The sequence below is a fragment of the Taudactylus pleione genome, unplaced genomic scaffold, assembly GCF_031769625.1.
Source record: "Taudactylus pleione unplaced genomic scaffold, aTauple2 ptg000547l, whole genome shotgun sequence".
NCBI lineage: Eukaryota > Metazoa > Chordata > Amphibia > Anura > Myobatrachidae > Taudactylus > Taudactylus pleione.
The window spans coordinates 2,119,173-2,145,692 of record NW_028284949.1 but is presented as its reverse complement, the minus strand read 5'-3'; the positions used below and the strand labels follow the sequence as shown (position 1 = coordinate 2,145,692).

General features: G+C 45.6%; 1 protein-coding gene across 2 annotated transcripts in view; it reads right to left on the bottom strand.

Annotated features, from left to right (window-relative positions):
* The window catches only part of LOC148500753 (uncharacterized), an 85,888-nt gene that overhangs the window by 16,139 nt on the left and 43,229 nt on the right, over nt 1-26,520 (bottom strand). The window contains exons 1-4 of one of the 2 annotated variants that reach the window (XM_088451373.1): nt 15,452-15,487; nt 12,874-12,985; nt 11,208-11,318; nt 6,932-7,029 (exon numbers count right to left, since the gene is read on the bottom strand). The exons of the other annotated variant lie outside the window; for it this stretch is intronic. Of the exons in view, the coding sequence (XP_088307499.1) occupies nt 6,932-7,029; nt 11,208-11,310 (201 nt within the window). The 5' untranslated portion in view covers nt 11,311-11,318; nt 12,874-12,985; nt 15,452-15,487. Of the gene's footprint in view, nt 1-6,931; nt 7,030-11,207; nt 11,319-12,873; nt 12,986-15,451; nt 15,488-26,520 lie in introns of those variants that run through there. 2 annotated transcript variants of the gene reach the window in all.

The window sequence follows — 26,520 nt, the reverse complement described above, 5'->3', positions numbered from 1 at the left end:
CCTGCGCTGCTGGAGGTGACACATACACCTCGCCACTTTCTCTATCACGTAATTACGTGAATCTCACAAATTGCTAAATACATAATGAACTGAGATGTCACTTTCAGCATCACTAACATCTACTCCCCTCAACTCAACCCTCCTCATGTAGTTTTTTCGTTTTTCTTGGATGTATTCCCTTGTGTGACCTTAACAACCCCTGCGTAATACAACTACACATTCGACCCTGAACTCATATTTTATATGAAAAAATTTCTTGTCTCCACGTCAATGACCCCTACTGGCTCTGCTCAGGCCCCCCGTGACGATACCCCAGGTGGAAATTCCTCCGACTCGGACTGTTCTTCCACTCGCTCCACCACCTACCATAAACGCAAATCAACATCCAATTCTAGAACATCCAAGATGAAACCTGCTGATATTGCCGCTATCCTGGGCCCTCTGCTGGATGAAAAACTTGCAGGAATCAAGGAAGCTATTGAATCTACTCTATCTCAATTAACCCAACATTCTACTCGTTTAGACGAAATGGAACAGAGGGTATCAACATTAGAAGATAACCTGAGCACAGCCCAACATACCATCGAATCTCAACATAAGGACATCACCACCCTCACCGATAAACTGGATGACCTAGAGAACCGTAGTAGACGCAACAACCTGCGGGTCATAGGCATTCCAGAATCTATAAAGGGTCATGAATTACTAGATCTCCTTTCTAACTGGATTCCGGAACAACTAGCCATGGACCTAAAGGGGATGCCACTGGCCATTGAGAGGGCACACAGAATTGGGCCAGATCGCAAAAACACCTCCGATCGCCCGCGTCCTGTCATAATGAAAATCCTAAACTACGCAGACAAAACAAAGCTCTTGGATCATTACCGCAAAACAGCTAGCCTATCATACAAAGGAGAACGTCTTCTCATGTTTCAAGACTTTTCTGTTCATGTCACTAATAAACGCAGGGATTTTGCACCGATCTGCAAGCATCTATTCGATACCAAAGTCAAATTTTCTCTACTATACCCAGCCAGACAGCGGGTGTTCGAGGGAGGAAAGCCACTCTTCTTTGACGATCCAGCTGCAGCAAAGGCTCATTTTTTGCGTCCTGATACTTGACTGATATGTATTTAAATCTTCTTGCATTTCACTTTGCCTGTTTCACTTATAAACATAGGCCACACTGTGGATACGTTGAATAACCACATATGTACACGAAATATTATGTTTCTTCTTTACACAATTTTTTCATGTTTACTGTTTTGTTAACTATTGATATGTTTTGTGCTTGTATGTGCCTGGGGCTCCGATCTACCGAGGGCTCTCCTTTCCTCTCATGCTGGGACAGGAAGGGACCCCTATATGTCTTTGAATCTATGTTTTCGTTAATTCCAGCTGTGGGGATAGGTTAACATGGCAAACCTTACCCCACCTCAATCATCTATAGAGAGAGATGTTTCACTTATTCCATTTAACATAATATCATGGAACGTCGAGGGACTTAACAGCCCTATTAAGCGTAAGAAGGTGACTTCGCACCTTGGACGTATGTCCCCACATATAACCTTCCTTCAGGAAACCCAATGGACTGACGATCCAAGAAATTCCCTAAGGGCCATATGGATTGGAGATTGCATCTCTGCTCCATATTGCAATAAGACCAGAGGGGTGGCCATTTTGCGCCATAAAAACTTACAGTACTCCATTTGTAGGAAATACTTAGACCCCGATGGAAGATATATATTATTAGATATCAAAATTGATGAGGTAATCTACACCCTACTCAATATATATGCTCCGAATACCTCTAATCAATCTTTCTTTGCAGCACTTTTACAGAAGGTTCTTTCCTGGGGCAGTCAAAATCTTATACTAGGGGGTGACCTGAACACAGTTGTCGATCCATCCTTGGACAGATCTGGGGTGAGTACACAAGTAACTGACCACTCTCATTCTTTTCTCTCCTCTTTCTGTACACAATTAGACCTACTGGACCCGTGGCGTATACTTCACCCACTCCAAAGAGACTACTCTTTTTATTCTCATCCGCACTCCACCCACTCCCGCATTGATTATCTGTTTATATCCAAACACCTCTTCCATAAAGTCACTAATACATCTATTAAGAACATTATCATATCAGATCATGCCCCGATAGTTATGACTATCCAATTGACCATGCCCCGACACTTCTCTAAGTGCTGGCGTTTCCCTGCATATCTTAACAAATCCCAAGATTTTTATCTATTTCTCAAACATACATGGCTGACTTACGTCAATGACAATTCATCACATGCAGCGGACGCCCCGCTATTTTGGGGGGCTTCCAAAGCTGTCCTTAGGGGACATGTCATTTCATACATTCATTCCAAACGCAAACACTTCACCTCCCGTCTACAAGAACTGAGCTCTACACTTACAACGGCTTATCCCAATAATGTCCTTACCACTCCAACTGATATTTGCGCTCAATTTGCAAGCTTTTATAAATCACTATACGCCAGGGGCCCGGATGACATTAATGAGGGACATTCCTTTTTGGATGAAGCCCGTCTTCCTGAACTGTCTCAGGGAGAGAGAGAATCCCTAGACCCAATCACAGAAAAGGAAGTAATTGACAATATTAAATCTCTCCCAAATAACAAAAGTCCTGGCCCCGATGGTTTTGGAGCAGAGTTTTATAAGATACTTCGGGAGGAACTAACCCCTACACTGACAAAACTCTATAACCACATTCTCAACACTAAAGAGACCCCTCTTAGATTCAATGAAGCTACAATCATTGTATTAGCAAAACCTGGCAAAGATCCAACCCTGGTGGGGTCATACCGCCCCATTTCCCTGCTAAATCAAGACTTTAAAATCTTAACTAAATTGATGGCTAATCGCCTACAGGCTTGCCTGCCCCAACTAATTTCCCCTGCACAGCTAGGATTTATTAGGAATAGGCAATCGGTACAGGGAATACGAGCCGCTATTGCAGCAATAACACATACTCACATACACAAAGCTGTGGATAACATACTGATTAATTTAGATGCAGAGAAAGCTTTTGATAAAATAGCATGGTCCCATCTTGACAGAGTATTGCATCATCAACGTTTCGGTATAACTTTCTGTAATCTAGTAAAAACCCTTTATGATACACCCACTGCCCAAATTGTAGTAAATAACGTGACCTCTTCTTCATTTCACCTCGAAAGAGGCACTAGACAAGGGTGCCCTTTCTCACCCCTCCTCTTTAACCTGGCCTTGGAACCCTTTATTCGATATCTTATGCAATTGCCTAGATTCACTGGTATTAGAATTGGTGATCGAGAGATACGTATTACGGCATTTGCAGACGACCTCCTCATATTTATGTCCAACCCCAGACAATCCATTCCTCTTTTAATTGAAGCCATAAATAGGTTCTCCATTAATTTTGAAAAATCGGAAGCTTTGGCCATATTCAATCAGGTGGAGAGGGGATGGAATGGTACATTCCCTTTTCAGTGGGCAAACAACCATATTTCTTATCTAGGGGTGGCAATCCCTTCTCACTTGCCACATTTATATACCCTAAACATTGATCCAGTCATTCGCAAAATAAAAACCGAACTTCGTTTATGGCAAAATCTACCTATTAACCTGTTGGGGCGCTGCAATTTATTTAAAATGGCTTGTTTACCGAAACTGCTGTACGTTCTGCAGATGACCCCTCTCCTACTTACGAAGTCAGACTTATCTCTACTTAACGCTACTGTCTCTAACTTCATCTGGAATAATAAAAGATCTAGAATTAGCCCAAAAAAATTGTCCCAAACCGTACCAAGGGGGGGGTGTGAATTTACCGAATATTAGGCAGTATAATCTAGCCTGTCTTCTACGCTTCGCCATAGACTGGATCACTGACAACAATATATATGCAGATGCCAGGTTGGAGTCCCAGCTATGCGCTCCGCTCTCCCTTAGCTATATACTACATGTGCGGCCGTCGAAATTGCAGTCATTGAATCTAGACAACCCTCTCCTCGCATCTACCATCCAGGCTTGGGAATCCTCTAGAAAATTACTTAAACTCCAGCAATTCCACTCTTTAACTTTACCCCTTATTGGCAATCTAGACTTCCAGAAAGGCGGGACATTGCCTTTTACCACCTGGCGCTCTTCTGGAATCCTAAATCTACGCACGCTCTTGAATGACTCATATCTCCCCCTCACCTTTAATGAAGCCATGGAAAAATATGGACTTAGACCCCAACACAAATTTTATTACTACCAAGCCATACATTATCTACGCTCTGTCCTCCCCCAATTAAATGACCAGGATTATATAAACCCCTAATGGTGCGTACACACTAGGCGATCAGGAAAGACAGTACGATTACGACATCGTAATCGTACTGTCATTCCTGATCCTCTGTAGTGTCTGCACTAAACGATCAGTCGTTCAGTGTAGGCACTGTCCATCATTCCTGAACATGCCAATCTGTCGTTATCGTCAGATTGTGCTGCATGTTCAGGCGATGGACAATGTCGGAAACGACCAGCGGGAGTGCGCATCGCTGGTCGTTTCCGACATAAAAGTGCACGATTTGTGCACGATTACTGAGCGATTGCACGATTACGATGTCGTAATCGTGCAGTCGCTCAGTAATATCGCCCAGTGTGTACGCACCTTTAGACTCTCTCACACGTACTAATACATATTCCTGCTCAACAATATACACACGTATACGCACGGAAATAGATCCAGAAATGGAACTTCCGGAATTAGGTAAATGGTCCTCCCAGATCCCCTCTATGTCTCCAAATGTAATTTTAGAAACTTTCAAAACTAACTTTAAGCTTATTCCTGCCAGTTCATATCAAGAGATGGCGTATAAACTCTTACATAGGGCGTACTTGTCACCCAAAAGACGTTACCTGATGGGTATATCGGACGAGTCGAGATGCACCAAATGCTCAACTACAGATGCAGACATTATGCACTGCCTCTGGGAATGTCGATATGTAAGGAAATTTTGGAGTGAATTACATCACTATGGGTCTGAGGTGCTAGGCATCTCTTTTCGATGTACTGAGTCCTGGGCTTTGTTTGGGTATCTAACTGACCAACCCGAGATTCCCAAATTTGATAAAAAGCTTATAATGATCCTAGCAGCAGTGGGTCGGAAGGCCATCCTTCAACAGTGGATTCATGATTTGCCACCAACTGTTTGTATGGCCACTTCTAGACTACTCTTTTTGTTTAACATGGATTGGCTGGAGGCATCCTTAGAAAAGGAAACTTTAACCCCTGCGCTTTTCCAATGTTGGGGCAAATACGTCCAAACACTACCCTCCTCAACCAAACTGGCAATACAACAGTGTTTTCAATTTACATCCTGGTACTCCTATCAACTATTAGATAACCAAACTCCTATCACCATTTAATTTGTTTGTTTTTTATATTATAGTCAGACATTTGTTTCTTCCCCCCCTCTCTCTCTCTGCTTGCTGTCTTGCCTCTTTTCTGTCCCATGGATGGATCGGCGGCCTCTGGAGTGGACGAGCACAGGTTGATGTTGCTATATTCTTATTTTATAATTATCACTAATTAAATATATAATACTTTGGAAAATGTTGGTATATTTACTTTTATTAACTGTGAATGACCTCTGGATAATGTATTGACAAAGATGTATTTGTTATGAGGTCATTGATGCTTTACTATCTTCATGTATTTTTCTTGTAATGTACCTTAATAAAAATATGTTGGAAAAAAAAAGAAATAAAATTAAAGCTTGGGACTGCCTGTGCAGTCTCCCTGTTAAAATGGTGCGCCTGAATCCTGTCGCACCAAACGAACAACTGAATGCCTGTGGCCAGGGGTGGGGTATATGTGGAGGAGGACCTGGGGCATCCTGGGAGCTGAAGAGCTTGACTATTTGGTGCCTGGATCACTCCAACCACATTATCCCCATGGTATCCCTGTGGATCCCTATGGACCCTGAAGAAGAAATAGATATAATGGGCAGTAAGTGCTACACAGTCCAAGCCCCAGCTGGCTGGAAGGAGCTTAACTACATAAACTGACCTGACAGGGTGGTATACAGGTAGACAGGAGCCCAGCTCTCTGGAGTGTCTGCAGCCGGCTGTTGCACTGAAAATGGCCACTCAGCGTCTCTGTGGCAGGGAGAGAAGGAGAAACCCTCTGTTGGGAAGCCTGTGAGGGCACACACCAAGGGAGGAGCTAACGGGGAGAGCCCATCTCCCCCTTCTGACATAGAGCCCCATTGGAAAATGGCCACTGCTAGTGCAGAACCCCATTACCTATGTGCCCTGGTGGTCTAGCGGGGGTGGGGTTGGCTTATCAGAGACCCGCCAGCGTGCTCCAGCGCCGGTGTGAAGCCACACCAAAGCTGCTACCTGCAAGCAGGAAGCCGCCTTACCTGATCCCTGTGGCAACAGCTGTGGTCCTCTTTGCTTGTAGAGGACATGACCAAGGCCACTGACCGGCTTGCCAGCTCCACAGCCACCGACGCCAGGGGTTGGTAGAGTGTCCTATAGCGATGCTCACTCAATTAGAATTAAATAAACTAAAATAAAGACTGAGGCTCCATCAGCAGCACAGTTATGTGTATTTCCGACTCCTGCCTGCACCAAACGAGAACTGGCCTGCCTGGAGCTGGGAGACGTGGTATAGGGGAGGAGGCTGGGCTGTCCTGATGTCAAAGAAGATTAACTGTTTGGTGCCCGGTCCTATTGCACAGCCCTATACCAGCATTGTCCCTGTGCCCTCTATAGCAATAAAGAAGAAAACACTTTAATATTGTCTGAGTACATTATTTGAGAATACATAGTATAATAGAATAATATAGGCATGTAAGACAATCAATTAGAAGCAAATTAATTAATACAAAGTCACTTTGGAATTTCGATCCTTGGGAAGAGCCTATATTACCTGATCCTCCTTTGGGATCCTGTGATTCTCTTCTAACCAATCCTGGGAATAAATCGGTCGGAGACATCTCTCTGGGATATGTGTGCTACTGGTTCCATCTGTAGGAGACACACAGTGACTGAGTACATTCTGTATATGTGATCATTAGATGCGATGGGTACAGTAACATAACCAAACAGCTGGATATGGAAAACTCTAGGTATGACTCTCTAAGCTTCAATTACCAAGAATATAAAGAGTGACCCTGTACGTCTAGGATCCCAACATCCCCAGCAGTGAGACAGAGCAGATCTGTGATACTGTATGTCTAGGGTCCCCACATCCCCAGCAATGTGACAGAACAGATCTGTGATACTGTACGTCTAGGGACCCCACATCCCCAGCAGTGTGACAGAGCAGATCTGTGATACTGTACGTCTAGGGTCCCCACATCCCCAGCAGTGTGACAGGGCAGATCTGTGATACTGTACGTCTACGGTCCCCACATCCCCAGCAGTGTTACAGGGCAGATCTGTGACACTGTACGTCTAGGGTCCCCACATCCCCAGCAGTGTGACAGGGCAGATCTGTGACACTGTACATCTAGGGTCCCCACATCCCCAGCAATGTGACAGGGCAGATCTGTGACACTGTACAGCTAGAGCCCAAATCCCCAGCAGTGTGACAGGGCAGATCTGTGACACTGTACATCTAGGATTCCCGCATCCCCAGCAGTGTGACAGGGAAGATCTGTGACACTGTACGTCTAGGGTCCCCGCATCCCCAGCAGTGTGACAGGGCAGATCTGTGACACTGTATGTCTAGGACTCCCACATCCCCAGCAGTGTGACAGAACAGATCTGTGACACTGTAGGTCTAGGACTCCCACATCCCCAGCAATGTGACAGAGCAGATGTGTGACGCTGTACGTCTAGGGTCCCCGCATCCCCAGCAGTGTGACAGGGCAGATCTGTGACACTGTATGTCTAGGATTCCCGCATCCCCAGCAGTGTGACAGAGCAGATGTGTGACGCTGTACGTCTAGGGTCCCCGCATCCCCAGCAGTGTTACAGAGCAGATGTGTGACGGTGTACGTCTAGGGTCCCCACATCCCCAGCAGTGTGACAGGGCAGATCTGTGACACTGTACGTCTAGGACTCCCACATCCCCAGCAATGTGACAGAGCAGATGTGTGACGCTGTACGTCTAGGGTCCCCGCATCCCTAGCAGTGTGACAGGGCAGATCTGTGACACTGTACGTCTAGGGCCCCCACATCCCCAGTAGTGTGACAGAGCAGATCTGTGACACTGTACATCTAGGGCCCCCACATCCCTAGCAGTGTGACAGGGCAGATCTGTGACACTGTACATCTAGGGTCCCCACATCCCCAACAATGTGACAGGGCAGATCTGTGACACTGTACGTCTAGGGTCCCCACATCCCCAGCAGTGTGACAGGGAAGATCTGTGACACTGTACATCTAGGGCCCCCACATCCCCAGCAGTGTGAGAGGGCAGATCTGTGACACTGTACATCTAGGGCCCCCACATCCCCAGCAGTGTGACAGGGAAGATCTGTGACACTGTACGTCTAGGGCCCCCGCATCCCCAGAGTGGGTTTATGCAGGAGGCTGGATTTGTATTTGGCGCAAAGGGCTGCATCAGCAGTAATATGACCGCACACAGCCTGAACTGGCGGTGTGTGAGCATTGCTTCTACCAACACAGAATAACAAGTTACAGACAATCAACTAAAATAGCAGTCAGTCCATATATGGGCACTTTATCAGTAAGGCCGTCTATGACCGGACGAACTCCGCCAGGTGATCACATATGTATAACATGATAGAATAGAGGGTGGCTACTCATTCCTGAGTAACCTGAGCGGGCTTAGTCCACTACTCCTAGGGATTCCCTCTCACCGGCAGTAACTGCGTGTTACTGACTCCTCCCAGTGCGTAGTGGGCGGAAAACTAACTGCCACCACCCGGCTCCTACACTGACACCTGGAACTACTTCTCCCATGCTCCTATTACCAGAACCTGGAACTGCCCAATGGTCTCTTAGTATGGACTAGTCTACACGGGGTAACTGACAGAGGGTTTCAGCTTTGAGATACTGGGCTCAATCCAGAACAGCAGGGGAACATAATAGCACTTTGCTCTATTCTGGTGGTCACAGGGTACAAATAGATGCAGGCGTCTTAAGGCAAGATGTTCATTACTCAAACATCTTGAAAAAGATAATTCCCATAGATGAATGTGCTTTGGGCAATCACGGAATACATAATGTTGCAGAAGTACAATCTTTCTTGATTGTTCCAGGGAATATAAACTCAGGGTTCGCAGGCCCCCGTTTTACACAGTTCTAATTCAGAATACCACAGGGGGAAGCCCGCCCTGGGTCCCTTGACCAATCAAGCTAAGTGCATATGCTGTGCATGCACACATTTAATACTGTCCCTAGTGTACAGTGGGGAGTGGTCACTCCTCTGTGCCTGAGCCCACATGTACAGTTAACCGCAGCCCAGGTGCCGGCAAGTCTGGAGGGGATGTGACCACCAACTCTTTACTTCCATAATTCTGCTAGGAGACCTTATCACCTTCTCTGTCTGAACTTGGGCCCAGAGGCATGGAGAAAAAATCCCCAGACAGGAGTCTCCTGGTCACCAAGTGTGATCTCTAGGCTGGTAACACACAGTTACATGATGTGAGAGGGAGAGCAGGAGAATAATAGGGGCTGATTGCTCCTGATATATGAGATACACCAGAGAGTGTGGGGAGGAGACTGGTCAGATCTCTGGCTGGTAACACACAGTAACATGATGTGAGGGGGAGAGCAGGAGTATAATAGGGGCTTATGGCTCATTACTCCCCAACTGGACAGATAGATTTTCCTCTGTAGTTTGTATTGACAGAGGAGGATGTACAATAAGAGATTGCTGTAGTGACAGAGGAGGGTGTAGGATAAGAGATTGCTGTAGTGACAGAGGAGGGTGTAGGATAAGAGATTGCTGTAGTGACAGAGGAGGGTGTAGGATAAGAGAGTGCTGTAGTGACAGAGGAGGGTGTAGGATAAGAGATTGCTGTAGTGACAGAGGAAGGTGTAGGATAAGGGATTGCTGTAGTGACAGAGGAGGGTGTAGGGTAAGAGAGTGCTGTAGTGACAGAGGAGGGTGTAGGATAAGAGATGGCTGTAGTGACAGAGGAGGGTGTAGGATAAGAGATTGCTGTAGTGACAGAGGAGGGTGTAGGATAAGAGATTGCTGTAGTGACAGAGGAGGGTGTAGGGTAAGGGATTGCTGTAGTGACAGAGGAGGGTGTAGGGTAAGAGATTGCTGTAGTGACAGAGGAGGGTGTAGGATAAGGGATTGCTGTAGTGACAGAGGAGGGTGTAGGGTAAGAGATTGCTGTAGTGACAGAGGAGGGTGTAGGATAAGGGATTGCTGTAGTGACAGAGGAGGGTGTAGGGTAAGAGATTGCTGTAGTGACAGAGGAGGGTGTAGGATAAGGGATTGCTGTAGTGACAGAGGAAGGTGTAGGATTAGAGATGGCTGTAGTGACAGAGGAGGGTGTAGGATAAGAGATGGCTGTACTGACAGAGGAGGGTGTAGGATAAGAGAGTGCTGTAGTGACAGAGGAGGGTGTAGGATAAGAGAGTGCTGTAGTGACAGAGGAGGGTGTAGGATAAGAGAGTGCTGTAGTGACAGAGGAGGGTGTAGGATAAGAGAGTGCTGTAGTGACAGAGGAGGGTGTAGGATAAGAGAGTGCTGTAGTGACAGAGGAGGGTGTAGGATAAGAGAGTGCTGTAGTGACAGAGGAGGGTGTAGGATAAGAGATGGCTGTAGTGACAGAGGAGGGTAGAGGATAAGAGATTGCTGTAGTGACAGAGGAGGGTGTAGGATAAGAGAGTGCTGTAGTGACAGAGGAGGGTGTAGGATAAGAGAGTGCTGTAGTGACAGAGGAGGGTGTAGGATAAGAGATGGCTGTAGTGACAGAGGAGGGTGTAGGATAAGAGAGTGCTGTAGTGACAGAGGAGGGTGTAGGATAAGGGATGGCTGTAGTGACAGAGGAGGGTGTAGGATTAGATATGGCTGTAGTGACAGAGGAGGGTGTAGGATAAGAGATTGCTGTAGTGACAGAGGAGGGTGTAGGATAAGAGATTGCTGTAGTGACAGAGGAGGGTGTAGGATAAGAGATTGCTGTAGTGACAGAGGAGGGTAGAGGATAAGAGATTGCTGTAGTGACTGAACAAGGAGAATATGTGACTCTTTTCTGTACTAAGTGTTTATTACTTACCTGTGCTGATATATGTAGTTAGTTCCTCCACCTTAAACTGCCGATTACCCATCATATATGCCTCTTCTTCTCCCTCTATATCTTCTGCCTTTAGATCAGTCATATCTTTACCTTAAGAAACACACAAAACAATAAAATAACACTTAAATACCAATACAGATTTATCCAAAATGCATGGGACCAGGGGTAATTTGGATAACGGAATATTCCGTAGTTTGGAATATATACATATCATAATGAAATATCTTAGGAATGGGACCCCAATATACACACAGAATGCATTTATGTGTTATATACACCTTATATACACAGAACCTCATTCAGAGCCACTCGCTGCTGGCAGGCGCTCGCTCTGAATGTGGGCATATTTTTATTTTTATTCTCCGGCCGCTCGCTAAGCTTTGGGAGACCACCCACAGCTTGTGCGAGCGGCCAGGAGACCGTCACGATAATCGCGACCATCGGGCTTGCGATGATACTCTGGTGTAGGGTCTAGCTGCCGCAAGCCCGAGTGGACTTCCTGCTCTAATAGAGCAGGAAGTCCACTATGGAAATGACCGAAACTACACCTCTAGGGCTTCGGGAGCAGTGGGAAGTATAGATGAGACACAGCAGCAGGGGATAGCAGAAAGCTGGCAATAAGGCATCTGTAAGAAGAGGAGGCTGCACATCTTCCAACTTCTATCCTTCACACCGAAACTCCTGCTTGCTCTGTGTGTGATGCCGATGTCCCGGAACCGCCTTTGTCTGCCCACGGGGAGCATGTTCCTGGTCGGCTGTGAGAGGCAGGGAGCGCTCCCTCCCTGGTGCACATTTCTGTTGCCATCTACCAGATATTTCACACAGCTGGACCCCCTTGTGTACCGTAGAGTACACCAGCCAGGGGACCCTCCCGCACTTCCTGGAGACCATGCAGCCCAGTACAGAGCAGCCTGCGGAACCGGGAGGGGAAAGATGGCATTCCATGTAGGTAATAGTTTCAGCCAGGTTGTGAGATGAAGCCCCCTGCTGACTGAGCCCTCAGGTTGGCTGTGTGTGCTGTGTGCCAGCTGTGACTGACATCTCTCTGTGGGAAGTAAATGTAAACTATGGTCAAGGCAGGTCCGGGAACATGGCAGTGTCCGAGGACACACTGGGTCAGAAAGATGAGGAGACTGGTCCGGATCATGTCTCCGGGCGGAGGGCAGCGGGAAATGCCCGGATATCCCGGCAGCAGCAGTGCCACCCAAGCTCAGGCAGAGACTGATCTCCAGGTGTTAGACAGACCGAAACCGAAACTACGGTCAAGGTGGGCCCGGGAAGATGGCGGCGTCCGAAATCATCATGTATCTCCCTCATCTTCCACTATGTCACATATGTATAATATACCATGTACATGTCCTAGCCACATATGTATGTCATATGTACACCTACTAATATATGTATATGTCCTGTCATCCACACATCCTAATATATCCTATACATGTCCTGTCTCCTCATATGGTACAGCAGAGACCAGCACCGGGCACTGCCATGTGTGCCCCCCTGCTCCGTGCCAGAGATGCCCCCTTCGCTAAGTGTAATGTAACTACACAGCAAAGCCATCCTCCTCATTTTACACACAGTGCTGCATATAGAAGCAGCAGCAGGTCACCCTGGCGGCGGCGGCTCAGTCACTGGTACCCACCTGTAGCTGGTGGTGGCGTCCGGGGATTTTCTCCTCCCACAGCGCGGCAACAGAGGACGGGACGGGGGCGCTGAGTTGGTTGTCACTGTCAGTGTCTCGGGTGCGATGGATACTGTAGTTCCAAGAAGGACGTGTTACTCAGTTGAAGCCATTACTAAGCAGCATGCAAAGAACTACAACTCCCAGAGGACCTAGCGTGCAGCGCACTCAACTGTCCTGACTTTGTGCAACTTTATTTATTAATTGTGTCGGTGTTGTACTCGGGCACTAAGTGACTTGAGAAGGACAGAGAAACGCACGTATATATTATATTATATTCTCTGTGTGTATTGTGCGGCTGTACATTGCTGCTGATTTACGGCCCACATGGCGTCTTTGTGAGACATTAATGTGCATGCCCGGCAATCCCATTCTACCCACATTCACCGCCCAGTATAGTGTGTGCACGCCTAGCAATCCCATCCTACCCACATTCACCGCCCGTCATAGTGTGTGCATGCCTAGCAATCCCATCCTACCCACATTCACCGCCCGGCATAGTGTGTGCACTCATTTTATCAAATATACATGACTGCTCATACAGGAATTATAATGGGGGTACATGAGTGAGCTAGGAGGTCTATACTGGGGTAAATTATGTATTATAACTGAGGCATATATGATTGATATGACATGGGATTATACTGGGGTACATGAGTGAACTAGGTGGTTTATACTAGAGTAAATTAGGATTATAATAGAGGCACACATGATTGATATGATTAATAAATTTTAAAAATCCATAGACAAAAACCTCACGGTTTCACATGTCCCATTAAGGCTTCATTAGACATGATCTGAAATTTCACGAAACCTACTGAATTTCTGCAAAATGAACATGCTCCTTGCGCAATACAGATATGGTATGCCATCACACCCTGTGGTTAACTGCAGATTCAGCACTCTCACAGCGTGAGATTGCTGTCACTCACAAAATAATGGAGCTGCTAATTCACAGAATTGTGTGCTCATTGGAATACACACATGCAGTCTATGCAACTGAGGTCTGAGCAGTTATGTGGCACACACATCCCACTCAGTGCCCACAATCTTCCCATTGGATCACCACAACAATCTCACTGGGTTGCAACAACCTTCTCACTCCATACATCCATCTTATTCAGAAAACACATTCAGCTCCCTAATTGCTAAAACTGTCATACTCAGTTTATGCATGTACACTTTCTTCCCCTATACGCCTCCATGCTGCTATATCTTCCCCAATCCCTACTGCTGTGTGGTCTCCCAACTATGCTAGTCTGTGTTCCCTCATCCGCACCAATCTGTCTTTCCCCATCCGCACCGCCCTGCATCCGTGCCACTCTGTTTCCTTCCATCTGCACCACTGCCTACCCCCCAGCCACGCCGCACTGTCTTCCTTTCCTCTGTGGCACGCTTTCTTCCTCCATCTGCCCCACTCTGCCCCCCCAACTGTGCCACTCTGTCTCCCCCCACCACTCGCACCACTCTGTCTTCCTCCCCATCCGCACCAATCTGTCTTCCCCAATCCCTACTTTTGTGTGTTCTGTTATTTGTGCTAGTCTGTATTCTCTCATCCGCACCAATCTCTCTTTACCCATCTGCACTGCTGTCTTCCCATGTTCATGCCACTCAGTACCATCGTCCACGTTGCTCTGTCCCCCCTATCTGTGCCACTCTGTTTCTCCCCCATCCACACCACTGTTTTCCACCCATCCGCATCACTTTGGCCAGGGGTCATGTTGGAGGGTTGGCTATACCTCCCTAAAGCTGGCCACACACAAAGCGATATTTAATACAATTTGTCCGATTTCGATGAATCGTGAGGACAAATTGTGTAAAATATGCCAAAATTGTGAGGAAATCGTGGGTCCCCACTCATGATCACGATACGCATCCCTGCTGGTCGCACATCGCATCGTCAGATCTGCCGTGCCGTAGGGCAGATATGACAATCTAGGACGCGATGCACTGTGAAAGTCTGGATGCAGGAGAGATCGTATGAAGGTTGGACACCAAATCGTGTGCAGAGCTGCCGGGGAGAGTATCAAGGGAAATCGTACACATCGGCTGATCGTGAGCACGCTATGTGTGTGGGCACCTTAAGACATTTGCCGGGGTGCTCGTCAGAAAGTAATACAGAAAATGCAGCAAGACGGCACTCCACTGGTCTCATACGGTTCAAATAAATGCACTTTAGTAGTCAGTTTATATATACAACTTTTATTGATAGGGCCCCCACACTTTTGTTGCCCAGGGCCCCCCACAGACCTTAATCCAGCCCTGTCCATCATATATCACTATACAGTCCCCTCTCCCCTATATAATAATAATACCACATATCAGTGTGTGCTGGGAGCTGTGTTATTCCCAATCATATATCACTGTAAAGTCCCCTCTCTTCTATATAATAATACCACATATCAGTGTGTGCTGGGAGCTGTGTTATTCCCAATCATATATCACTGTACAGTCCCCTCTCCCTTATATAATAACAACAATAATAATAATAATAATAATAATAATAAATTATTAATATAATATATACAGAAAACATTACCTGGTTCCGACTCTTTCAAGTATGTCTATGGGAAAATGGCATCTTAAGCCCCCAGTGGCCCCGCCCCCTCTGTTCTGTGACTGGGAGGCTATAAAAATATGGCCGCCGCTCACTGAACATGAGGACAGCATTAGACTACTAAACTGTTTCTCAAGTGACGAAGCTGTGTGCGGCTCGTGCCAGCTGGCTTGCTAGTTACCCTAGTTACAGGACGTCCTTCCTACTTTTTGCCGCCTGATTGGCTATTCGCTGCTGCCAATCGCCAGCCTTAGGGGAACGAGACGAGGGCGGTAACTATTATACGGGAGCGGGGCGTGGCTATCTATACAGTAGTCAGAGCTGCAGGGAGGTGAGAAAGACGGGGCGGGGCTATCTAGAGGGGCGTTTCTTCTTGTATAATTGCAGGGTTGCTGGCTGCTAGATCCTAATTGCAGCTTTCAGCCGGGTATTTACTATTGTTGTACAGGGGGAGCAGACTGTGGTGCCTCATTAGACTCCAGTGTTCTATATAATACAGGTGTAACAGCCCCTGGTGTTACTATAATACAGCTGGATCAGGTTTACACATGTGGAGCAGACGACAGTGTTGGTACGATAAAGGGGGAGCAGAATCTTTTGTTATAATAGTACAGCTGGAGCAACCTCTAGTGCTGCCTTATCTTTATACAGGTGGAGCAGACGCCAGTGTTGGTGTGATACAGGTGGAGCAGAAATGTGTTACTAGTATAATACAGCTGGAGCAGACTCTGGTGCTGCATTATCATTATACAGATGGAGCAGACCCCAGTGTTGGTATAATACTGGTGGAGCAGAACCTTTTGTTATACTAGTACAGCTGGAGCAGTCTCTGGTGCTGCATTATCTTTATACAGGTTGATCAGACCCCAGTGTTGGTATACTACAGGTGGAGCAGAACCTTTTGTTACTATAATACAGCTGGAGCAGACTCTGGTGCTGTATTATCATTATACAGGTAATAACAATAACATCAGAAAGTTCTTTTTGGGGCACCCAACCTACTAAAAATAAAACGTAACCAGTAATAGTATCAGTAAGAAATGACCGAGGCGTTATCCGTATAGCGCAATAAGTCAGGAAATACACAGAAGGTAAAAGAAAGACAATATAAAGCCTGGTCTAACCCAATAACCCCTCAGAACTGACCAGTTGTGTGATGGGAGACATTGGGCGGTATTCAATTAGTTTCGCACTGACGAAAAAGTTTCACCTGCTGGAGTTTTCACCTACATCGGGTATTTTAGCCGCGGAAACTTATCGTGCGTGTCCCCGCTGTTCGCCGTATTCAATTCCAAAAGACGTGAAAACAGCGACACGCGAAGTCAGAACAGGCGGAAAGTGGTGTCAGAATCGGGGAAATGAGCCTGAACCCCCCTAAAAGATGCTGAAACATTGGGGATCAATGTAACAGTGCCCGAATAGCCCTAATAAAACTGTTTGTGGTACTTAAGTTGGTACAATTGCCTCTAATTAGCATCTTTGCACAACTGGTGAAGAATGGCATAAAGCAGTATTTTTTGGAGTAAATAGTCGTTTTTCGGTACCTGAAAATGGGTGCTAGCATCTTTTAATGTCTATAAAGTGCAGTTTAAAAAAAAGTGAAATTCCTCCCTCATAAAAGCACCTGCAATCCCAAAAACACTTGATCCTTCTTAGAGCACCCCAAGAAACTTATTTCGCTAGTTTGCAAAGTTGTCCCCCCACTTTGCACTTTTTCGCCCCCAAATTCAAAGTACTTTTTTGGGGGTGTACTTAGGTCTTTTTCTGGAATTTTTTGCCGCAATTGTCCTTTGGGGGCTGTCCCCAGGGTTCTGAGTGGTTTGCACCCCAAAATAAAAATGTTGCAGTTCTTTTCTCTACCTACTCAGAGGCAAATCTTTTTCGCGTATTACATTGCAGTGACTTTCCGCGTACATGAAAAGCGGATGGAATTGAATACGGAGATAAGTTTCCGACAGGCGAAAAGTTGCAATCGGCAAAACTTTTTCGCAAATCTCGGCTTTTCGCTGCTAATTGAATATGGGCCATAATGATTATCTGTATCATTTATGGTCAGACAAATAAATCATGACCCAGTGCTCAGAGGTTTGGGAAAACTATATATACAGGTAATCACACTAAGGGCCGTATTCAAATAGACGTGAAAAGCCGAGATCTGCAAAAAAGTTTAGCCGATTGGATCTTTTTGCCTGTCGGAAACTTCTCTCCGTATTCAATTCCACCCGCTTTTCACCTACGTGGAAAGTCAATGCAATGTAATAGGCGAAACAGATTGGCCTCTGAGTAGCAGGAGAAAAGACGTGCAACATTTTTATTTTGGGGTGCAAAGGTGGGGAAACCACTCAGAACCCTTGGGACAGCCCCCAAAGGACAACTGTGTCAAAAAATCCCGGGAAAATAGTACTTTAATTTTGGGGGCAAAAAAGTGCAAAGTGGGGGACAACTTCGCAAACTAGTGAAATAAGGTTCTGGGGGTGCTCTAAGAAGGGGTCAAGTGTTTTGGGATTGCAGGTGCTTTTATGAGGGAGGAATTTCACCTTTATTAAAACTTCACTTTTATAGAGACATAAAAAGATGCTTGCACCAATTTTCAGGTACCCCAAATTTGACAGGACTACTTATTTTCTCCAAAAAATACTGCTTAATGCCATTCTTCACCACTTATGCAAGGACGCTAATTAGAGGCTCTTGTACTAACTTAAGTACCCCAAACAGGTTTATTAGGGCTAATCGGGCACTGCTACATTGCTCCCCAATGTTTCTGCATCTTTTTTGGGGGTTTAGGCTGATTTCCCCGATTTTGGCACCACTTTCCGCCTGTTCTGACTTCGCGTGTCGCCGTTTTCGCATCTTTTGGAACTGAATATGGCGAATCGCGGGGACACGCACGATAAATTTCACATGTAACATACATGGAATTTCCCATATATCTGACATGGTGCATTCACATGTAACAAACATAGAATAATCCCATATATCTGACATGGTGCATTCACCTGTAACACACATAGAATAATCCCATATATCTGACATGGTGCATTCACCTGTAACACACATAGAATAATCCCATATATCTGACATGGTGCATTCACCTGTAACACACATAGAATAATCCCATATATCTGACATGGTGCATTCACCTGTAACACACATAGACTAATCCCATATATCTGACATGGTGCATTCACATGTAACACACATAGAATAATCCCATATATCTGACATGGTGCATTCACCTGTAACACACATAGAATAATCCTATATATCTGACATGGTGCATTCACATGTAACAAACATAGAATAATCCCATATATCTGACATGGTGCATTCACCTGTAACACACATAGAATAATCCCATATATCTGACATGGTGCATTCACCTGTAACACACATAGACTAATCCCATATATCTGACATGGTGCATTCACATGTAACATACATAGAATAATCCCATATATCTGACATGGTGCATTCACCTGTAACACACATAGAATAATCCTATATATCTGACATGGTGCATTCACATGTAACATACATAGAATAATCCCATCTATCTGACATGGTGCATTCACATGTAACATACATAGAGTAATCCCATATATCTGACATGGTGCATTCACATGTAACATACATAGAATAATCCCATATATCTGACATGGTGCATTCACATGTAACATACATAGAATAATCCCATCTATCTGACATAGTGCATTCACATGTAACATACATAGAATAATCCCATCTATCTGACATGGTGCATTCACCTGTAACACACATAGAATAATCCCATATATCTGACATGGTGCATTCACATGTAACATACATAGAATAATCCCATATATCTGACATGGTGCATTCACATGTAACATACATAGAATAATCCCATCTATCTGACATGGTGCATTCACATGTAACATACATAGAATAATCCCATCTATCTGACATAGTGCATTCACATGTAACATACATAGAATAATCCTATATATCTTACATGATACATGCACATGTAACATATATAGAATAATCCCATCTATCTGACATGGTACATGTAACACACATATATTATTCCCATGTATCAGTGTAGGCAGCAATATAATGATATATTAATTACCAATACAACACAATGTATATGAGCTTTCCCAGGTATCCTTGTGGGATAATGTACATATAACTGCATATAGTATAGGGCACACGGGTTAGATCCCAAATGTAAGTATAAGCAATCTGCAAAGAAACCCATATATTACTGCAGCATAGCATCTAGTTATACAGCATTGCCCGTTACCACGGTGACATATAGCAGCCAATTGTTACTAAGGTAAAAGTAATAAGACTTTCCTACGCTTGTGATGTACTAATATGTTTATACCGAGTGCTAATATTTATGTGGAGGCAATCCTTATTTATAAAGATGAAATACACATAAATCAGCACAAGCATTGATATTATGGGCTGTATTCAATTAGCGGCGAAAACTGCATGGTTTTTTTGCCATTGGTGAAAATGGTAGTTTTACGCAAAAAAAATGCCAAATTTTTGCCAAAAAACAGGCGAAAACGGCAACAGGCGAAAAAAAAAACTGGAGAAAAGTTTTCTCCATCCCAGACTATGTACTAAGCTTTGAAAAGTGATAAAGTGCAGAGTGATAAGGTACCAGCCAATCAGCTCCCAACTGTCATGTTACAGGCTGTGTTTGAAAAATGACAGTTGGGAGCTGATTGGTTGGTCGATTATAACTCTCCACTTTATCACTTTCCAGAGCTTAGTACATCTGGCCCCAGGAGAAAAAAAATGCAAAATCCCTATTTTTGGCTAAAAATGTGGGGATTTCTTTCAGAACCCTTTGAACACCCCCTAATGATAAATTAGCAGAATTTTTTTTTGTAAATTGCGTACATTGCCGAAAAACGACTGCGCAAATTTTGGGCAAAAAAAATCATTGAAAATGGTTTTAACGTATCGGGTCTGATTTTATTTTATGGACGCGTCAAGTGTTTTAAACATCGCACGCGGTCGCAGCAGGTGGTGTTTTAACAGTTTTTAAAATAGCGTTTTTACGACACGAAAATATACTTGCACCCATTTTAACGCTGACCACGAATTCAGTGACTGTGTCTGAATGTCAGGCAAAACTGTCAGAGTAGCTCCCAGTAGCTGTGTGCATAGACTCACTGCTAGGAAGATGCTATGTAACAAACGAGTATTGTAACAAACATCCTAGCACATGCACACATTGTATACATGGTCTCAAACAGTGTGGGTACAGCTGGATATGTGATTTACTTTGTTTGATACAATATCAATATGTCACGTATTTCATCTCTGTGAATGAACAGATTAATAGAAACTACTTGATTTTTATTTCGCTAAGATTATGTGCAAACTAGTCTGTAGGGGCATATGTATATGTTACACATAGACAACTGACTGATTACACTGTACAACAAATTCATACTTTTAATTTGTTTCCTTTCTAAAAATAGTCATACATTACTAATTTGAGGTCAAGAAAAATTAAAATGATTTCAGAATGTTTTTAATAGCTCTATTTTTTGAGCTACACTACTTGCACTATACTGTATGTACATTAGTAATATAGTCATAGTGAAAAGCTATTTTAAAATAATCTGATATTTTCTTGATAGAAAAGAAATAACAGTTGTTTTAATTCAATCAATCACAAATAAGAACACAAAACGAAACAAACATACAGCATACCAAACAAACATACAGCATACCAAACAAACATACAGCATACCAAACAAACATACAGCATAAGAAAGTACTATGTAATATAGTGGCCTATTCATGGGGGTGCTTTCTCTTTGCTTGTCGCTTGTACTCCTCTTCTGGGGCATCTCTTGTCACTGTCCAACAGTAGTGAGTCACCTACCCTGATATATTTGTTCCATTGCTGAAACGTCTTGGTGGAATCGCTCACTATGCTTGTCACTCAGTGCACCACAGTTATCTTGTGTGGGTAATCCCGTGAATGGCATATATTTGAATAGGGGAGGGGACAAATAACTGATTCATTTAATTGGGTCATTAGGCCCCGCCCCCTCTGCGCGGAACGCAGATTGCTGGTAAGATTCTCTCCATTCTGCCCACTTCACTAGGAATATCCCTACATCGTCATAAATGGGCTATATCTCGGAACTCAGGGCCTGATTCAGACCTGGTCACAAGCGCTGAGCGCTCGCAACTGGGTCGATAGTGGCCCAGAACGCATGCGCACGACCCGGATAGTGACGGGCAAACCATCGCTCCGGGTCTCACTCCAAAGGGGGCGTGCTGTCGATGTTGAGTGACAGCATACCCCCTTTGGTGGGCGGGCCGGGGGGTGGCTGCCCAAACGGAGGCATTTCCATGTGAACGCCTGCCGTTTGGGGCCGGCCCCACTGAGATCACAAGTGATGTCAGTGGAGAGATTCCGGCTCTGTTAGAGCCGAAATTTCTCTGGGGCTTGCGGCCATGAGACCCTACCACAAGGGTCTTGTCCCAAGCCCGATTATCGCGATGGTCACCCACAGCTATGCGAGCGGCCAGGAGGCCGTTCTAAAAAAAATAAAATAAATAAAAGACCGTCCCTGATTCAGAGCGAGTGCTCTGTCAGAGCGTCCGGCTCTGAATCAGGTCCTCAGAGCTAACTGAGAGTTTTAAATGTCATATTCATTCTTTGCATGCTGAAATCAATTAGAAATAACTATTTTCACATCAGAAACATTTTCATTGTTGTGCAGTGTTATCAATTGTCTACTATAATAAACCAAGGGATTATTCCTGGTTTATTCTGTCACCAATTACAACCATACTTGGTATATAGGTTATATTTCTGAGTGACCAGTTCTGTACTGGTAATCATACAACCTGATCACTTACCTCCATTTAATAAATCTATAATTGTTTTGGAAAGAGTGTGATTGGTTAAAAGAGAATGAATAACACAGAATAATGTAAAGGTGCACATCCACTAGACGATTAAGTTGAGCGATTGTACGATAACGATCGTTCAATCGCTCAGTCGTTTGCAAAAATGTCTAAAACGACCAGCGATGCGTGTGCCCACTGGTCGTTTAGACATCTATCATCGTGCAAACATGCTGGACGACGATAACGTCAGGTTAAGCATGTTTGCAGATGATTGATGAGCCTGCACTGAACGACTGCTCGTTCAGTGCAGGCTCATCACAGACTGACAAATGACTGCACCATTACAATGTCGTAATCGTGCAGTCGTTTTCATGTCTGCTAGTGGATGGGCACCTTAACCAAACTCTAAAATTACGTTGGATATTTGTTATGGAATTACTGAGATATTTCCAATTAACTTCAGATTTATTTAGAATAGAGGGAAATATATCAGAATTATAACCAAGGCACTGTACTCATATATACATATAACCTACATCATTGGTGAGATTCCCTGTGTGACAATTGGGGAATGGTCATAGATATAATCGGATACTCCCTCAGATATATCTATGAGGTAATTGTATCTATGAATACAAGGGAAAAGATCACCTTGTATAGCTCCAAGACTAGATAATTAATTAATGGGTAATAACCTAATTCGGTAATCATAAACTCATAATAGGAGATGGATACCCCTAATTATAAAAGATCATAATTGCACCGCCAGACTATTCTGTGTGTGTACACGATATCTACACACATGATAGTTATAGTGTGTTCTATATGATGCAGAAGAACAACACACAACTTTTGTTAAATTATATGCTTTATTCATTTGAACCACAAATTATACTTAGCAAATAGACAAGATATAGACATATATCTTAGTGATCATCAGATCAATAGATGATATAATAGTGACCATTAATATCTAGGATACTATAAGGAGCTTCCTTTGGATGGTATGACAAGACCCCTGGCACATTATTTAAATTTTTTTCACATTCTGTTCTATATACCCTATAATTTTTTTAATACTTCGCCGATTTACTTTATTTTTTAATGAATACCTAATAAAAGTTATTTCTACTTCAGGGTCCATAGGGGTCCACAGGGTTGACCTTGGGGTATAGCTGGATCTGGATCCACGGGCACCACGCAGTTAAAGCTTTAGCTAATCCCAGGATGCTCTTGGGTCCATCCGCCTCTATACCCCGCTCCCGAGCCACAGGCACCTCAGTTTGAGTTGGTGCCCGGCCGGAGTCGGGTCACCCTGCGCAGGGGGGCTGCAGCCCCCAAAGCTTTTTAATTTGAAAAAAAAAAAAGAGCGCCTGTTAGTTTTTATTTTTAACAGGGGCTCTTCATAGTGGCAGCGAAGGGCTGTCTGTACAGACGCCCACGCTGCCGCTCTTACTTCCCGCTGGCGCCGTGACGCCAGTATCGCACTGGGGATCGCGGCGGGAGGCCAGAGTCCGTACTAGCCGGACTCTGGGGACCTCCCTGGACTGCTGCCGGAGTCGCCGAAGAGAAGGTAAGCCGCGAGTCGCCGATTAGTGGCAGCTCGCGGGTCTTCCTAGTAATGCAGTCCTTTGCCCCCGGTTCTAGGGGACAGACCGGGGGCTGCTAGCGGTGGCGGTGGGCTCCCCCTCTGCGGAGGTATACCCCGTGAGACCACTAGACCACCAGGGATTTCACATGGCAAGCGGGAAGCCGGCAGCCCTGGGGTTAATAGCTAGCCAGGGGAGGAAGCCTTCCCTGTTTAGCGTCTCCTCAGCTCAGCGCGCCTTTCAGCTCGTAGTCTGGCATCGCTGAGCTGCAGATTCCTCGGCCACTCCTCCTCTGAGGTCTCTAGCGGCCATTTTCTCTAGGTGGCAGCGCAGATCTCTCAGGGAGCACGCGGACCGGTCCCCCTGTGTACCTCTCCCCTGTTCAGAACAGCGTACACAGCACTATAGCCCTCCCAGACACTCAATCTGGGCGGTTGATTGTAGTGGAAAGGTGCAGTGAGTATATCTTCCTGCATGGTATGTGACTTTTGCTAGTGCTGCCTGTCTGTGCTTATCTCTACTTACTGTCAGCCTATACCTATCCCTTTCCTTCTCCCAAGCCCTACAGGTGTGTGGGGGAGGGGCGTTTCTACTGACCTCACTTATATAAATCACGTATTTGTGAGGTCCGTCACATACAGTTGTGTGCTACACAGTGCCATATTGTGGGCTGTTGTTCAGCACACTGGTGAGTGCACTTGATTCTGCTCTGTCACCATTTATATATTTATTTACATAATATATTTTGTTATGTCTGAGGAGGACATTGAGCACTCCATGGCTCCGGTGTTGCTCTCCTGCTGTTCTGCAGGAGTGGATAGGGAGGATTTATCACAGGATGGACTGTGTGGACGGTGCCAGCTGGTTCCTGGTCCATCAAAGCCCCCTATGACGCAGGAACCACCATGGGCGATGTTTTCTCAAGTGTTGGTGTCTCTTGCGGACCGTCTGTCGGTCCCGACTGTCGCCCCTACTAGGGCGTTGCCCCAGCCTACCATCCCCCATTCCCCGGGTATCCCGCAATTATTGCAGAGTCCTCCCGGGTCTCAGTCTGCTGGTCCTTACACGGGGTTACCTATGTATATATAGTCTGCTCCTGTGACGCAGCAGTCTGTGATGTCTTTTCAGGCCACTGTGTCGGCTCCTCCACCTTGGATGGATGTGCAGTCCAACTTAGTCCAAAATTTGGCAGCCGCGTCTTCGGCTTTTCAGTCGATGTGTAGTGTGCGTTTTGACATGCCTTCAAGGGCGTCAAAACGCACACTAATGGCGCAGGCGGCACATTTATCGGACTCCGATGGGTCCTCAGATGATGTGGAGGTTCATGACGACACTGACTCGGACACCTCGGCTCAGGAGGTAGAGACCAAGTCATCCATTAATGTACGAGCACTGGTTAGGGCGGTGCGAGCCATTCTCCTAATAGAGGATGAGGCACCAGCTCCTAAGTCGAAATACCCTAGTTTCAAAAAGACTAAGGTGGCTTCGGCGGTGTTTCTCCTGTCTGATCAATTGACGGATCATATGGCGGTGGCTTGGCAGGCGCCCAGTAAGAGATTTCTGCCACAGAAGAGGTTGGCTTCCAATTATCCTTTTCCTGAGGCACATTGTAAAAAATGGGAATCTCCACCGGCGGTGGATTCCCATGTCACCCGTCTTATAAGGAGCGCTACTCTGCCATTATCGTCTATATCCTCGTTGAATGACCCCACAGACAGAAAGGTTGAGACTTGCTTAAAGTCTATTTACTCTCTCTCAGGAGCAGTGGCTCGACCGTCCATGGCCATCTCCTGGGTGGCTAAGGCCATTGAGGGTTGGGCCAACGCATTAGAGGACCTTTACGGATGATGCTCCGGATGTCCAGAGGGCGTTGTTAGGACAGATGAGAGACGCTGCTTCCTATATTGGATGAAGCCTCTTTGGATGCTAGTCTGCTAACCTCTCGAGTGTAGGCCGCAGCAGTGTCTGCCCGCCGATCCTTATGGCTGAGGTCCTGGAGAGTGGACGCTGATTCAAAGAAAGGCCTGGAGGCCTTACCTTTTAATGGAGAATTGCTATTTGGTCTGGACTTGGATAAAACACTGGCTAAATCCAAGTCAGCTTTCCTCCCTTCAGTTGCAGCACCTACCAAGGTCCGGAGCTCGGCTTTTCATTCCTTTCGGGTTCAGGGTAAGGCAAAAGGTCAGTCTTTCCCGAGACAGTTGGCGGTTAAGTCCGCCTCCAAAACCAAGAAACAGGCCTAGAGTGCTAGGCGCCCTTCTTCCAAGCAGGAAGACAAGCCTTCCACCTGATGGGACGGGCCTACCTCTGGGGGACCCCAGAGTGGGAGGCCGACTTCTTCAATTCACCCAGTGCTGGCTCAGTACCACCACAGACGCCTGGGTTCGAGAAGTGGTCTCCCAGGGGTACGCCCTGTCTTTTTGGCACACACCGTCCCACCAGTTTTTCTGCACGAGTCCTTCTCAGAACAAAACCAAGGCTTTGCAGATTCAGGTAGCTATAGAGTCCTTGCTGACTGCAGGGGTCATTGTACCCGTGCCACAGTCTCAACGTGGGACAGGGTACTACTCTACGCTGTTTCTGGTGCAG